Genomic DNA, 15,187 nt, shown 5'->3' with positions numbered 1-15,187 from the left:
CATGTTGAGCTCATTCGAGGCCACTCACGTCTACGAGGAGACAAACAGGGCATTAGACTAGATGGCTTATTGGTGGCTAACCATTCAGACCCTAACTCCTAGAAAATGGCCCAATCAGTTCCACTTCAGGTTTGTGATGTTTTACATATGGATGCTAGTGGATGTATAGGTGAAGGAAGAAGGAATTCGGTGCCGGGCTCAACCGTGGAAACGTTAAGCCCTGTAAATATATCCACATCAAACAGCAATGAGGCCCCTTCGGGCCACATTTTTGGCTCTAAACCCATTGTCAACCTTAGCAAAGGTTGACTGAATCTCTGACTTCTCCTGGATGATATGATCATAGTTTACCATACCATGCTATCTTATGGTGATCATAGAAGTGGAGAGCCAAATTTGTTAATAAGGTTGAAGAACTGAAATCTAGAAATTTGTGCCCTCTTACCTGTTGATGCTCCAAGGACATGCCAACCTATGCTAAGAATCTGATAGATGCAGAAGTGAACTCTAATGCTTGCTCCAACTGCATCAATGACCAATCTGTCTTAGAAATGCAAAGGTGCTGCCAAACCCTTTTTTTAAAAAAATTATAAAGAAATTATTAGGAAATTTATGTTTTGCAAACAAAGGTGCTGCCAAGCTCTTTTTCAGAAAATTGTATTTTGAAAATAAGTATCTCGGGTTACTCAAAACCCTAGTAACCATAGATCCCCAGGCATGTATGGTAAATGCTTGCACCTGTGGCTCCCAAAGTAAAATGTGGCGTACAATGCCAGCACTTTGGTTTGATTTCATTGCCAAAATCCATAAGTTGCCCCATTCTTCTTATGCCATGTGGCAAGGAGCTGCTCGTGTGCACATCATGGGAGCCCCATAGCTCTACTCTTATTATATGTCTCAAATTACTTTAGACTAGTATTTATTATATGGGTTAGGCCCCGTTTGGAAGAGCTTTTTGATGGCCAAAAAATAGTTTCTAGCCCTCCAAAAATACTTTTAAATGAAATAGGGGTATTTAGTAAAAATTTCGGAAAGAAAGCTAAAACCAGATTTTTTGGAGAAACTCCATTTTGAAGCTTTTTGAAAAAGCGCTTTTAGGCCTCATCAGAAAACTTTTTTTTGACCAAAATACCCATGATAAAATATAACAATCACATAAACTGTCCCTTTAATAATTGTTTAACCAATTTTATTACCTAGCTAGAAAATTTGTTATATTATAAAAAATAATTTATGCTAATAATTATAATATTTTATATCTTTATTATTGTATTATACTATAAATATAATATTTATTACATTATATCATAATACATTGATATGTTATGTTAAATAATTTAATATTATATTAAATTATTATGCTATAGTATACAATATTATATCACTATATTATAATAATATTATATTACATTACGGTAATATTATACTATATCATATATTAATATATTAATATATATTATATTTTATGATGCTTTGTTGTATAATACTATGCAATATCTTTTATGGTAAAATATATTAATATATATTTAAATATAATATATATTTATATCATTTTATCATACCAAAAGTACATTCTCAGTTTGTTTACCAAACACATGTTAAAGTGGCACAGCACTTTAAAAATATAGTTATCAAACAAACAAACAGCTTTTTATAAAATCTCTACTTCCAAAAGCTCTACTGCCAACAGCTCCTCCAAATGGGGCTTTAGGCATCTCTACAATTCCTTAGGAAGAGAAAAAAGTAGAAGAAAAAGAAAAAGCTGAGGGGGGAAAAAACATCCATAGGCTAGTTGACCTGTTAGGCTGTCACTAAAAGTAACAATATTACGAGAGAAAAAAAATTCATATTTTTAGGACTACATTCATGACAAAAAAAATTTTTCAATAAGACTAAAATTGGATTGAATATGGATCATATATTAGTATATCCATATCCATATTTATTTTATCTAACAAATACAGATAAAGATACGGATGTTAGTCAGATGCAAAAAATCATTTCCATATTTATTTTAAATGGATATGGATACAAATCGGATATCGAAAGTATGGATATAAATATTGATTTAAACCAGATAATCAAACTTTATGACTACAAAATTAAAGATATTACTAAATGAATGATAAATCGAGTTAATAGCATATTAATGTAGTTATTTATTTTCTTTACAAGTTCATGAGTGCTATATAAAATTAAATAAAATTACTAATAAAATTGGTATTCAAATAAAAAATCTTATAAAAATCTTATTTATTACAATATCCGAACAAATATTATCCGATCTACTTTCACCTCTATTTTTTTAGAAAAATCTTTTCACAAACTTTGCCTAATTATACTCTCCATGAATAACGGGGATTCTCACTGTCTTATGCTTCCAGACATTTTGCAAGTGGTAAATAGATAACATGAAACAAACAAAAGCCTCATGGCAATCTCTCCATTCGTGCAAGGTAATACGGTAACAAAAGGGCACACGGCTTAAACAACATCATAGCTAACTTTTACTTGCTCACTGAAACAAAAATAACATTACAGCCTCCTCACTTAAACAGACATGAATTACTTTGATTGTCTTCTATATGATAGCTATCGAAGAATACCAGTTCATCCCCAATGAAACGTTCAAGGGAGAAAAAAATCTTCAAATCTATCTATGAATCATACATAAAAAAGGGAGGGGGAAAACAATGGAAAAACTCATAGATAATGCCTCCTTTGGTACAGTTGGGCACTACAGTCTTCCCCAGCCAAGCAAAGGATCCACTCTGATCCAATAGCTACGTGAGAAGAACTAAATGATACAACACCACGAACCGGAAAACAATTGAATCAATGGCTGAAAGCAACCAATCTGATAGATCAATCCTCTTTTGGGTCAATGTGACCTTCCATCAGAGGGCCTTGGAAGCAGCCACTGGTCGCTTTTGTAAAAGGAGGCAGTTGGGTGAGCGCACGGTAGTTTCATAAAGCCTTTTGGCCATAGCTTGAACCATAATACTGTGGTTAGCTTACCTGCTCTCCAATCAGATCAAGCCCAACAACAAGGAAAGTGACTCCTTGAAACAATAAGAAATAGAAATGAATCCCTTGAGCAGACAATAGGCTTCTGGCAGAAGCGGTTAATAGTATGAATGCAAGGGCAAGTTCCTTCCGGTACAAACGGTTCCTCTTGATCTTCCCATGCTGCTTAGTTGTCTCCAATTTGTTTAATTCTGAAAGGCCTGAATCCGAAGATGCTCTGTGAAGGCCCCTACCTTCTGCTTGGGGATCAGGATCCTTTTTAGCAAAGGAAACTAAATCTGCTTCTGATGACCTCCCCAGCTTCTTAGTGACTATCCATTCATATGAACTCCCAAATTTAAAAAGTCCTGATATCATGGCATTGAATTTGGTGACCGACATTGTGTTCTCAAAAAGTAGGTAGGGAACTATAAACGGGAATGACCTTGGAGCTGGAAGGATGTTCACGAGAGACATAATACCAGGCACATAACATACAACCCAAGCTGGCAATTGAGCTTCAGGCAGGAACATGGTCAGTGGGAGGATAATGCAGAAGAGAGTGAATGAGTAGAACGGCAGGATCAGCTTCCGCAGGAGGAAGAACAGAAAAATCAAATTGGCCTTCTTCAACAAGCTTACCTAAATTTAGAAAACAAAAGGGGAGAAAATGTGAGAACCAAAACATTACTGTATGTTAATATAGGAAAAGCACAACCCAACTTTGATTGCCATCCTTTGTGACATAAGATCTCGATGGAATCCCTACCTTCGAATGAAGGATGTCAATAAAGCACAATCGGAATAGTTGCATTGGACCTGAATGCCATCGGTGTTGCTGTTTCTTGTAAGCCTCATAGGATTCTGGAAGTTCACAAAGGCACTGCATAAAAACATGTAATAATTATAATGATTTTCTAAAAGAAAAGTGTCCCAGAACTTCCAAGCAGCAGTTCATGATCAAACCTTTACATCATTTAGAAAGATAAATTTCCATCCACAAAGATGAGCACGAACAGCAATATCCATGTCCTCCACGGTGGTTCTCTCCAACCAGCCACCAGATTCTTCAAGAGCTTTTATTCTCCATACACCAGCAGTACCATTGAAGCCAAAGAAATTGATGAAGCAACCATTTACCTGTTGTTCAACCTCAAAATGGAATGACAAATTTATGTTCTGCAGCCTTGTGAGCAGATTTTCATCCTTGTTGACGAAAGCCCATCTAGCTTGGACCAATGCCAGATCATCATTCCCCTGTAGAAGAAAATTTAACAGAAACTCAATTGGATTAGGATAATTTGGAATCCATCATATAACATGTTCTTTGAAATATTAACAAATTGTACATATCTTTCTAGCAGCCTCCTTTGTTCATGAGGCATGTTCTCAAACTCAATCTTATCTACCAACTTTACACTTTAATAGATTATTGCAGTCTTCGGCATCACATGCTTTACATAACTGTGTTTTGATTACTGTATTCTTGGTGTAATTGTCCATTTATTTTAATTTTTAGAACCTATGTCTTAATAGCACCTTCTATCCTTTTGTTTTGTATGTTTACAGTGCTTTGTTAATAGGCTACCTTAAAATGTGGGATTGTCTTCTTCAAGAAATCAGGTGTGGGCTGAAAATCTGCATCGAATATCGCAACAAACTCGTAGTCCTTCGCATAGTCGCAGCTCATAGCAGAATTCAAGTTCCCTGCCTTGTAGCCTGTGCGAATAAGCCGGTGCCTATACAATATGCGAACACCTTTTTGTTGCCATTTCTGGACTTCTGCCTTTATGAGGAGCTGCACATCCATATCATCAGAGTCATCCAAAACTTGGATGAGCATTCTCTCCTTTGGCCAGTCCAGAATGCATACTGCTGCAATTGACTGCTGGTAAACCTGTGCAGTTCAACATAGAGTTGCATTCCATACAAAAAAAGAAACTGATTTAGAATCAAGAATAATAGGTTTGTACAACTATATCATTAGAAACTTATCTGGAGAAACAAGTTTTGAAAATATTCTCCCCATGAACTACAATTGATAAAGAATAAGTTCGTATTAGACCTTGGTGACATACCTTAGGATACTTAGTGGCAGAAAAACTTTCAATCCTATGGCGTAAAGTTTTCTATTTTTCATCTGAAAAATCAGATATAACACTAAAATATAGGTTTCAACATGTGTTTCAATGATTTGTTATATTCAAAATAGAGTGATAATATCATGTTTCTTTGCAAAAAAATTGAAAAATGCAACATCTAGCGATATTTTTAATATCTAGTCATGTTATTGCTTGTTCAAAAGGTGTTCAAACAATCGCTTATGATCAGTTCAACGATTTTCTTGTCATCTCTGAAACAACAAAGTATATATTAACAGATATTTTCAAGTGAGCTTCTAGACTTATTGGCTGTCTTTTAAATAGTTAAACCTCTAACGGTAAAGAAAAGTCAACAAAAAAACAGGCCCAGAAGATAAAAGTCCTTTAGAATACAATAAAAATGATCAATGAAGGAAAAAAGTTTTATCTCATATTCACAGTTTTCTAGGTAAACAACAATATCTGCCCTGAAAAGAATCCAAAACCTCTATTGTACTAACAAGAGCTGAGAGAGAGAGAGAGGGCAGAGTGAAAGAAAGATTGAGGAGGGGAGGCAAATTATTGATCATCCAATTATCAACTAAGAATTTTACACATAAATTAAAAAGATTCTAGTAAAAGCTAATAATATTAACCGTAGTAAACAATTTCTTTTCTTGTTATTTGAGATTGAAATCATTTTCCATTCACTCTTATCAAGGGTTACATCCTCTAGTTCCAACTCTTCTAAATATTTATTGTCCCCATTCATGTTAAGTCTTCCACTCCCCTTGAATGTCAACACAAAAGCTAACTAGTTCTTATCTTGTCCTCCTTAAAACCTTACCCGCACATGCCCAATAATGCTATCAGGACACTCCATTTTTAAGCTGTCTAAAAGTGCTGACACTTCTGGGCACTTGGACCCGATATGGCGCAACATGATATGGCTAGACACTCTACTTGGAAGCATCCTACTGATGCCAGCAAAAAGTGCCCAACACATGGCAGTTTTTTCATAGGGTCGTGCAAGGGACGTAGTTTTAAGTGCTGGACTTAATGAAGTATCCTTAAGTTTTTCTGGGAATTTCAAGTATTGTGTCCTTTTGTTTTAAATGTACATGTAAAACTATCCATAATTTTAAGTTTCTCTTTTCTTGAATAAGTAGTAAAACATATAAATATATATGTATGTACATATGTAAATACATCCATAAACACAAACATAATATACACACACAAACACAAACACATGCATACATGTATATATGTGTGTGTACAATATATATATATTTATATTTATATATTATGTCCCTATGCCTAGATTTCTGAAGGTTTTCATGTCCAAGACTTGAGGACACTTCAACACTTGGCACCGGTGTCAAGTGTCTAGCTGCCAAAAGTCTAGGTAAAACATTTCCCATACTAACTAAGTTACCCACCATGACAACCTTAACTGGAAAACTCCCATGTTTTTTTTAATGTAATTATTTCCATTCCTATCCTTATTTCTCCATTGCATTTATATGCTCAGGCTCTCTTTACTACCTAACTTATTGACCAAAGGACATTTTTCAATTTAGTATTATACTATAACAATTTTCCCTTAAGTTGCAAGCATGTCTACCATACACAATTCCAATTAGATCATCCAGCTATAACAAAAATGGTGGCATGTGATCATCTCATAATTCTAGCACTGACAAGATCTCTTACTATGTTAGTCTGTAAGAGGGAACCAAATCAACAATAGTGCATTCATTCCAAAAACAACAAGCTTTTCACAAATGCCCTGAACGATTTTCTTTCTTATATAGCTTATGCTAAACATGTAAAAAACTAGAAACAGATCCAAATTTCATTTTTGTGAATGTGCGTGCATCCCTTGTTTTATGTGACTAGCCACAACCTAACCAATTGTGGTGAGAAGTGGGCAAGGGTTGGCTATGTTGCCACCCATAAGTGATGGACCAAAAAGGGACCTGGTTATAGTGAAGAATGAGCTTTGCTAGGTCATCTCCCATATACGACCATGGAAATGTAACCCGGTTTCGGAGGCAAATAGGCAAGGGTTATTTAGGTTTTGGGTGCCTCCTAAAATAATAAGGCACAATGATGCCCAATTGAAAAGAATAGAGAGCTAGTGAATATGATGCTATGAAAGAGGAACAACGCTTGCTCATTTACAAGAAACCAAATGGAAAGCTGGAAAGCATGTCGGTGATGGCTACAGACTTTTGCATGCAGGGAAGGATAACAACATGAAATACTATTAGTTAAAGAAAAGAAGGGTTAGTTTGTGAATGTAAAAAGGATATGTAATAGACTAATAGTTATTAAGTTAGTTTAAGCTAATGTAGTTAAGTCAATGCACTAGAAGACCATTTCAAGGAGAGAATTAAAAACAATTTTGGGAGGAGATTGGTGCATTACTATAAAATATTCTGAAGGGAGATAGGATGATTATAGGTGGTGACTTAAATGGGTAGGTGTAGAGCCAAAAACCATTTACAAACTTGCATAGGGAGGCAGACTGCCCCCTCACCCCTCCCCCCCACCACCACCCCCAAAAAAGAGAAAAAAACAAAAAAAAATCACAGCAATAACCCCCCATCCCTTTTCATCTAAGCAAACGACCCCCTTAACATCACACTAATTGGATTATCTTGTAACTGGCCATGGCTTGAACTCCTTGTAGAATAATATTCATGATATTCATACCTTTTGGAGAAGCCTAAAAGCTCCTTTTATTCTAGAACTGCTCTAATGCCAGACTTTCACAGATTAAAACTTTAAAGGAAAAGTCACATGTGCATACCTACCCTGAGAGGGAATTAAAGGTCCTTGCATAGTCTCTAATGTTAAGATAATATTGGGATTGATAACTTAGGACCTCATAATGGAGAGACATGGTCTCCTTCCTTGTCTTCGAAGGATTCAAACCTCAAAAAATCAATATTGCATCAATGGCTGGCCGATATGATACATTTCTCGATAGGACACCTCTATATGTCTTGACATAAGCATGCAAAATCATTGTTATCATGTTTTATTCCTTCTACAAAAATAAAATAAAATAAAATAATCATGAAGGAAAAAGAGACCTTTTCTTTATGAATAGGATATTAGACATCTTAGCATATTAGTAGTAGTTCAATCCAAAATAGCGACAGTAGCCATTATTCTATTTTATATTCTCAGGTCCAGGGGCCAATCATTTCCATCATTGTTATCTTCTGCTAACTCCTTTTACTATAAAAAGAAATCCTGAGTTAAAAAAGAAAAAAAAAAATCATGAAGAGTAGAGAGGGATCCCTCTTCCTTATGAATATGATATAGATACCTTACCATGTTATCAGTGATGCAATCTATAATAGATCTGATAACCATTCTTCTATGTTAGATTCTCAGCATACAAGGCTTTTCAATATTTTATAGAAATATTTAAGAAAAATGAAATTAACAACCATATCTCCACCAAATTATTCACATGTACCAACAAGTGAACAAATTTTCAACTTTCTAAGAAGGTCAAGCTTTTACGGTTGTAGCCTCAGCAATAGATAAACCAAGTTCAGACTTTCAAATTTAAAAAGAGTTTAAATCACTTGAATGTTGATATTCACACAATAATTTCAGTTGAAAAAAATTTAAGCGAATCAACATCCTCGAAACATTTTATGTAGATGAGTAAAGTATAAGAGAATAATGACTTGCCACTACATTAAGTCTTGTTTTGAGACTAAATAATTTTTTAATGCTCAACGTTTTTATAGACTGTTTAAATGCATGATACCATTTGAACATTGGTGATTCGAGAGTATTTACTGACTAAAGAACTATTTATGTTACATGGATCTAAAGATGCTTGGAACCCAAATGTCAAATATGCATGCCTAGGAAAACTTAGGTGATAAAATTTAGTGGGTCAAGAAGCAATCAATAAAATGAAAGGAGGGTCATGCAAGAAAATATATATTTAAAAATATGAAAAAAAATTTCTAAAAGGAGAATATGCAAAAGGTGAAACAGGCTTTAATGGTTTTTTAAAGACTCAAAAGCCATTAGTTTTATAATATCAAGTCCTCCAGGTCCATCCATAAAAAAAGTGAAATAGGCTTCAATGGCTTTTTAAAGACTCAAAAGCCATTGACTCATAGTACCAAGTCCTCCAGGTCCATCCATAGGATTAGATGCCTCTTTAATCACCCAAAAATCAATTCTAATCCCTGTTGACCCCCATAATTTTATATCCCCACTTTAAATAATATTACCTATTGACAACATGTACAAGGCTCATATAACTATATAAAACTTGCATTATTTTCCTTAATGAACCATTATTTCCACAGAATAACAAAGTTTTGGTTTTTGTATTCACTTGTGGACTAATTTCAATGAGTCAACATGGGAAAATCTTAGTGGTAAACAATTGTATACATGTAACTTATATGTGTGTGTGCATACACACATATATTAGGAAAAAAAGATTAATCATTCTAACTCTTTCTATAGAAAACTCTCATTACCACCCACATGCTTATCCAAACAAAAAATAAAAGATTTTTCTTCCAACAAAATTGTCATTATGTATCGTCATTAGGCCTCATAAAAATAATCCTTACTTAATGTACCATGATACTTTCATCCAAGCTGAACTTTCATAACCTAGGCTTGTATTCTCATAGTCTAGTTTAGAGTGTGTTTTCTAAATGGAAAGGATTACTACATAACTCAAATTCTAGCTAGTTGGTCGAACCTTTATGATCTCCATGATTTGCTCACAATGTTTCTCAAAAATTTCATAATTTTTCTAGCTATTAACATCAACCCATAGATTCCCTAAATAGAAATAACATGTAATTTTAGTGTGTGTATGTGTGCATGTAATTTGTCACCAATCATTTTGTAAGATAGTGGAGCCCTAAGGGTCGTTAATGTTCTCAAATTAGGTAAGCATAACCATCCTTTTATGGAAAATTATATTTGTGAATAAGAAATTTTGATGAAGAGTAAGGCAAAGGGTACAATGTTGTATTTAAAGACTCTCAATGAACATTGCCAATGACCAACTTTACATGCTACAAATGTGCAAAAACCTCAGTGAAGACATACAATGACATAAGTACCATAATTAAGCAAGGCATTTGAGTCTTAAGACAATAGTGTGCAAAATTGAGTACAAAAGAATGCCTACCCTTCCATTGGTAGTAATCAAATTGTAACATATATGCTGCCTAATGTTTGTAAGTTATAAGAGTATTTTGCTTCTCTTGTTGTATAAGGGGGACACTTTTGCAAAACCATAAGGGATTGGCCCCTATATATACATATAAGCATATAAATATATACATAAATGTATCTATGAAATTTATGTATATATATGTGTGGGTGTACGTACATACATATTGGCAGCACCACTAGAGATGATATCAACATTTTATGAAGTTAAGATTTGGTTTATATCTTTTTTATAACATATATCGCTCATGGTGGGGATCAAAAAAGGTTGGAAATAGGCCCAAACTAGCCCAACGCCCATCAAGTTGGGCTGGTTTCCAGTCAAGCCATGGGCTCAAGGTAGTTCAAGTCGGGCTTGGGCTTGAACATAGAACCCGAAGTAATTTGGAATGACCTGTGGCCGATGCTTGGCCGAGCCCAGCTTGTAACGAAACTCAAAGCCCAAGTCTGGACCAAGTCAAAACCAAGCCCAAGAAACCCCACTCAATCTCTCTCTCACCCAATCTCTCATTCCCCTCTCCGCTCTCTCCCCTCACAGGTCTCTCTCCTCGCTCTTCTCTTTCCCACCTAATCTCTCCCCCCACTCTGCTCCTCCCCTCTCTCCTCCATCTCCCACTCAATATCTCTCTCCCCCTCTCTCCTCTCTAATCTCTCTCCCCTCTCCATCTCTCCTCAGTCCTCTCTCTCCCATTCAATCTCTCTCCCTTCTTTGCTATCGCTCTCTTCTGTACCCTCTTTCCCTCAATGTCCCTCCCCTCTCTCCTCTCCCCTACTCGATCTCTCTCTCTCTTCTCTATTCTCTCTCCTCTCTCCCTCCTAATCTCTCTCTCCCCTCTCATTTTTCTCCCACTAGATCTCTCTCCCTCCCAATCTCTCTCCCCTCTACACTCTCTCTCCTCTCTCCCTCCCTCTCTCCCCTCTCTCAATCCTCTCTCTCCCACCCGATCTCTCTCCCCTCTCCACTCTCTCCCCCCTCTTCACGCTAGCCCAATCGAGATTCGATACAAGCCCAAAGCCCGAAATTTTTTCGGTCTAGGTCTGGCCTGCATAGAGACCAGACATGGCCCAACTAAATTCTAGTGCTAGGAATCAATAGGAATTTAAGGTATACTCATAATAATAGAAGAGTCATTTGAACCTATAGATGGACTTGAAGCACCGCATACTATGTGTTGGAGGTCATATAAAAAAGGATTTATTTGCAAAACAATAAGCAATTGACTGTTATGTATATCCTAGCCATCCACTTCTGAGGTCATAATGTCTTACCAAGTAAAAAGTTGTTTGCTTTTTTCCCCTAGAACATGAGGCTCAAGAAAGTGTGAGAAGTATGATGTAAGATTAGTAATATCTTTTTTATCCAATCCATCTTCTTCTTTTGTTTATCTTCCTTTCCCTTTCTTCTTCGTTTCTTTTTTCCCTTTAATTTATCTAGTTCACTTGCCTAAAGCAACCTAAATAGCTCAAACATTGATTAAAGCAGCTAGCACCTTTGATGGGCTAATCTCTAGCTGTTTGCTCCAATTGAGAACTGACCAATGCTCAGAATTGTTACGAGAAAGTAGATATAGGTCGAAAACAAGGGAGTGATCAGAAAGTAGATGGAAGCAATATCAGCTCTAACAAACATCAATTCATCACCAAGAAATCTTCTAAAACACCTTCGTGAACCTTGAATGTTGTCCAAAAATTTTGATGCGTAAATTTACTGATCTGAGGTATTATCAGCTCATAGATATAGGTCAAAATTGCATATTTTCTAGATATAATGCATATTAGTTTTTACCCATTATTTCACGTACTTGCTGCATGATGAATTAATTCCAGCGTGATTTTAGTTGTGTCGTTTACCTTTCATCAGTATAAGTTAGTCAACAAAAGGTTTTAGATCAGCATTAGTGTTTGTGCTTTGCATACCAGTGTTCTCCAGGGTTGCATTGCATCACCTCACTTTTATATCCTCATCCTTGAGCCAAAAGGTATTGTTAGACTGTCTCATGTTGAGGCCTGAGGCATGGTGAGCTCCAAAATCACTTTCTCAAAAAATAGTTGAAAGGTCATATCTTTCTAAATTAACAATGTATGATGCACCCATTGATAAAAGTAGAACTTTTTGGCTAGGAAATCATGACAAGATCACTATGTGGCCTGAAAACTTTAGCACACTTAGACCAAAAAAGAGTATGTTGAAGTTGAATCGGACCAAAGAACATTAGAGCAAAAGCAAATCTTGAGGCACAACATTATTGTCAGAACCTCTCAACCTAACATAAACTATAAAGGTTTAATCTGCCCACCAAACTTAGTAATGAAAGTTTCTAGTTTACATGGATGTCACCATGGCCATTAAATTGTAGAGAAGTGAAATCACAATTTTAATTCATCATTCTAGTTGTTATCCAGCAACCATTGTAAGCTCAAAAAATTATCACACCAAAAAAAATCAAAGAAAAAGAAATGATGTTAATTGCACTTTGCCTAAGGCACCTTTGCGCATCTTAAAGACATGTTTTTCTAGATTTTTTCTTCATTAGGAAAAGCTACATTTAAGTTACGGAAATCCACTCATGAAAAATTAGCTCCTCGAAAGTCAATCATCTACTTTTTGGTAGGGTTATTGGATTATATAAGGCAAGCAAGTGCCCTTCCAATTAATAATAATAATAATAAATACAAAGATCCAATCTTTATTACCGAAGTTAGCCAGCAATAGCTTGATATTCGTATAGATAAATCCAGATTTGCTCTTGAAATTGAGGAAAAAAAATTCTTGAATTGATATCCTTACCTCCCGCTCATTGCACATGGGGATCTGGACCAGAACCATGGGGTAGTTCTCGACCGCCCGCCCACCCTCCACATCCCCATCATTGTACTCCACCGCTGCCCCGGGCTTCAAACCCCGGAGCCGTATATAGATGCAGCCAAGCATAAGGACGACCCGATCCACGGACTGGATCAAGAAGAGGACGATGCACACATTGGCCATGGCCTGGACCGGGGGGGCGAGGTACTGGGCCCGGATGTGGAGCCAATTGGCGTAGAGGCGCTCGAGGGCCTCGGCGGAGGAGGCGTAGGAAGGGGGGCTAAAGTGCCAGCCTTTGAAGTAGGCGAGGAGCTCGACGAGTAGGAGCAGGACGGCGAGGACGAGGAAGGCACGGATCGCGCGGTAGAGGCGAGAGTCAGGGGAGGATGAGACAGGGGCGGAAGAGATCCGGCGGGCGGCGGTGAGGAGGAGGGCGAGGAGGCGGACGGGGAGGGAGGCGAGGAGCGCGGCGGAGTGGTGGAGGCGGAGGAGGAGGAGCCAGGAGAGCTGGCGGGGGCTGCGGCCGCGGGACTTGCCGGCGGCAACGGGGGTGGTGGGGGTGCGTACCTCGACGGCGGCCCAGGCGGCGTCGGCGGAGGAGGAGGAGGTGATGGAGGGGTCGTCGGGCGGCGAGGCGAGGAGGCCGTAGACCTTCTCGCGCTCCTTATTCCACCATTCCTGAAACTCGTAGTTGGGCGGAGGCGGAGACATCCAGATCTCTCTCTCTCTCTCTCTCTCTCTCTCTCTCTCTCTCTCTAGTATTAGATGGGAGAGAAGAATGGGTGGATTTTCTCTCTGTAAGAGAGGGGGTGGGGGCAAAATCGGAATGGGGGAAAAGGGGGAGGGGACGGCCAAATTTAGCGGGAGGAGGTGGGGAAGGAGGCTGGGCATGAAAGGGATCTAAAATACTACGGAGCTCAGATACGTGGCACCAAAATTGTGGTTTATACCATGAGCCACCATGGGATTGGTAGGCGCATAGAAATATTTCTTATTTCAATTCCCTTGTATTAAACCTTCAACAAAATGCTAATGTAATGATTATAGCGATCATTATTTATTTTATCTTCTTTGATTTGAAATTAGTTAATCTTTTGATAATTATTATACTTATAGCTACAACGATATCATAACGAAAAAAAGATAGGATAATGGTGTTAGGTCCACTACATTGTCACCGTATAGCAACCATTATGACATGAAAACAATCACATGATATCTATAACATGGTGAGCTCCAGTACTAACTATATTGTTATACAGTCATTGTTTAAATTTATATATTTTGCTGGGTTGCTGCTGTAGACCATCGAGTCTGGTATAGAAGACGGAACCAGTAAGACTGCAAATAGATCTGGTTGACTCGTGATCCGATCCGACCCAACCCGTTTAGATCCAAACTGACCCATGTTAAAGGACCCATGGGGCAAGGTCGGTTTCTAAGATTAGATCTATTTCATTTTTCGGATCGAGCCTGGGTTAACTAAATTCGGAACCGACCTGACCCGACTTAATCTATTTGATTTTTTGGGAGAATTTTAGATTTCTAATCTTATAATCCAACCCAACCCAACCAAAATTTGGAAAACGTGTTAGGTCGTGACCCGTCCATGCGCCACGAGGCCCGTGACCCATCTACACACTGCGAGACCCATGACTCGTCCGTGAATTGTGACCCGCTCACTTCAACCTTAGTCTCCTCCAATTCTCAAATCGCAAATACCTAGGATTGAAATCTCCTATTTGTTTCCATCGGCCATCTCTCTCTCTCTCTTTCCTGTTGGGGCTCTCGCTCCCAGCGGCGGTTGGCCATCGCGACTGTGACTACTCCTCCCCATCTCTAGACGTGACTATTCTTCAATCCTCCCAGACCATCGGCCATTGACTGTTCGTGAGCGTGGCCATCCATGAGCATCTCCCATTGCGATCGATCTCCACCTTAGTTCGTGCAGCGAATCAGTCTCTTCGGCGTCGTTCGGTGACTTCAGCGTCCGATGGCTTTGTCGTGTTCGTCCGACTCTCGAGGTATCCCCCTCCTTCGAAACTCTAGAACT

At 37.8% G+C, this 15,187-nt stretch overlaps 1 protein-coding gene across 2 annotated transcripts; it reads right to left on the bottom strand.

Annotated features, from left to right (window-relative positions):
• Window positions 1–2,484: 2,484 nt before the first annotated feature.
• On the bottom strand, window positions 2,485–14,048 carry CSLC6 (Cellulose-synthase-like C6). Of its 2 annotated transcripts, none has more exons than XM_008811425.6 (5): window positions 13,117–14,048; window positions 4,595–4,903; window positions 3,979–4,263; window positions 3,776–3,889; window positions 2,485–3,648 (listed from the first exon to the last, which is right to left on the bottom strand). In XM_008811425.6, exons 1-5 carry the CDS (start codon window positions 14,023–14,025, stop codon window positions 3,010–3,012), a joined length of 2,256 nt encoding a protein of 751 aa, XP_008809647.2. In that variant the 5' UTR covers window positions 14,026–14,048; the 3' UTR covers window positions 2,485–3,009. The 2 variants fall into 2 exon arrangements, with proteins under 2 accessions (XP_008809647.2, XP_008809646.2); XM_008811424.6 differs by having other exon boundaries at window positions 3,973–4,263; window positions 13,117–14,004.
• Between the last annotated feature and the right edge of the window lie 1,139 nt (window positions 14,049–15,187).

Source organism: Phoenix dactylifera, chromosome 4 (assembly GCF_051530095.1).
Source record: "Phoenix dactylifera cultivar Ajwa chromosome 4, Ajwa_hap1_PhDact_Kaust_v1.1, whole genome shotgun sequence".
NCBI lineage: Eukaryota > Viridiplantae > Streptophyta > Magnoliopsida > Arecales > Arecaceae > Phoenix > Phoenix dactylifera.
Note: the sequence above shows the minus strand (reverse complement) of the source record. Positions and strands in the feature narration are given on the sequence as shown.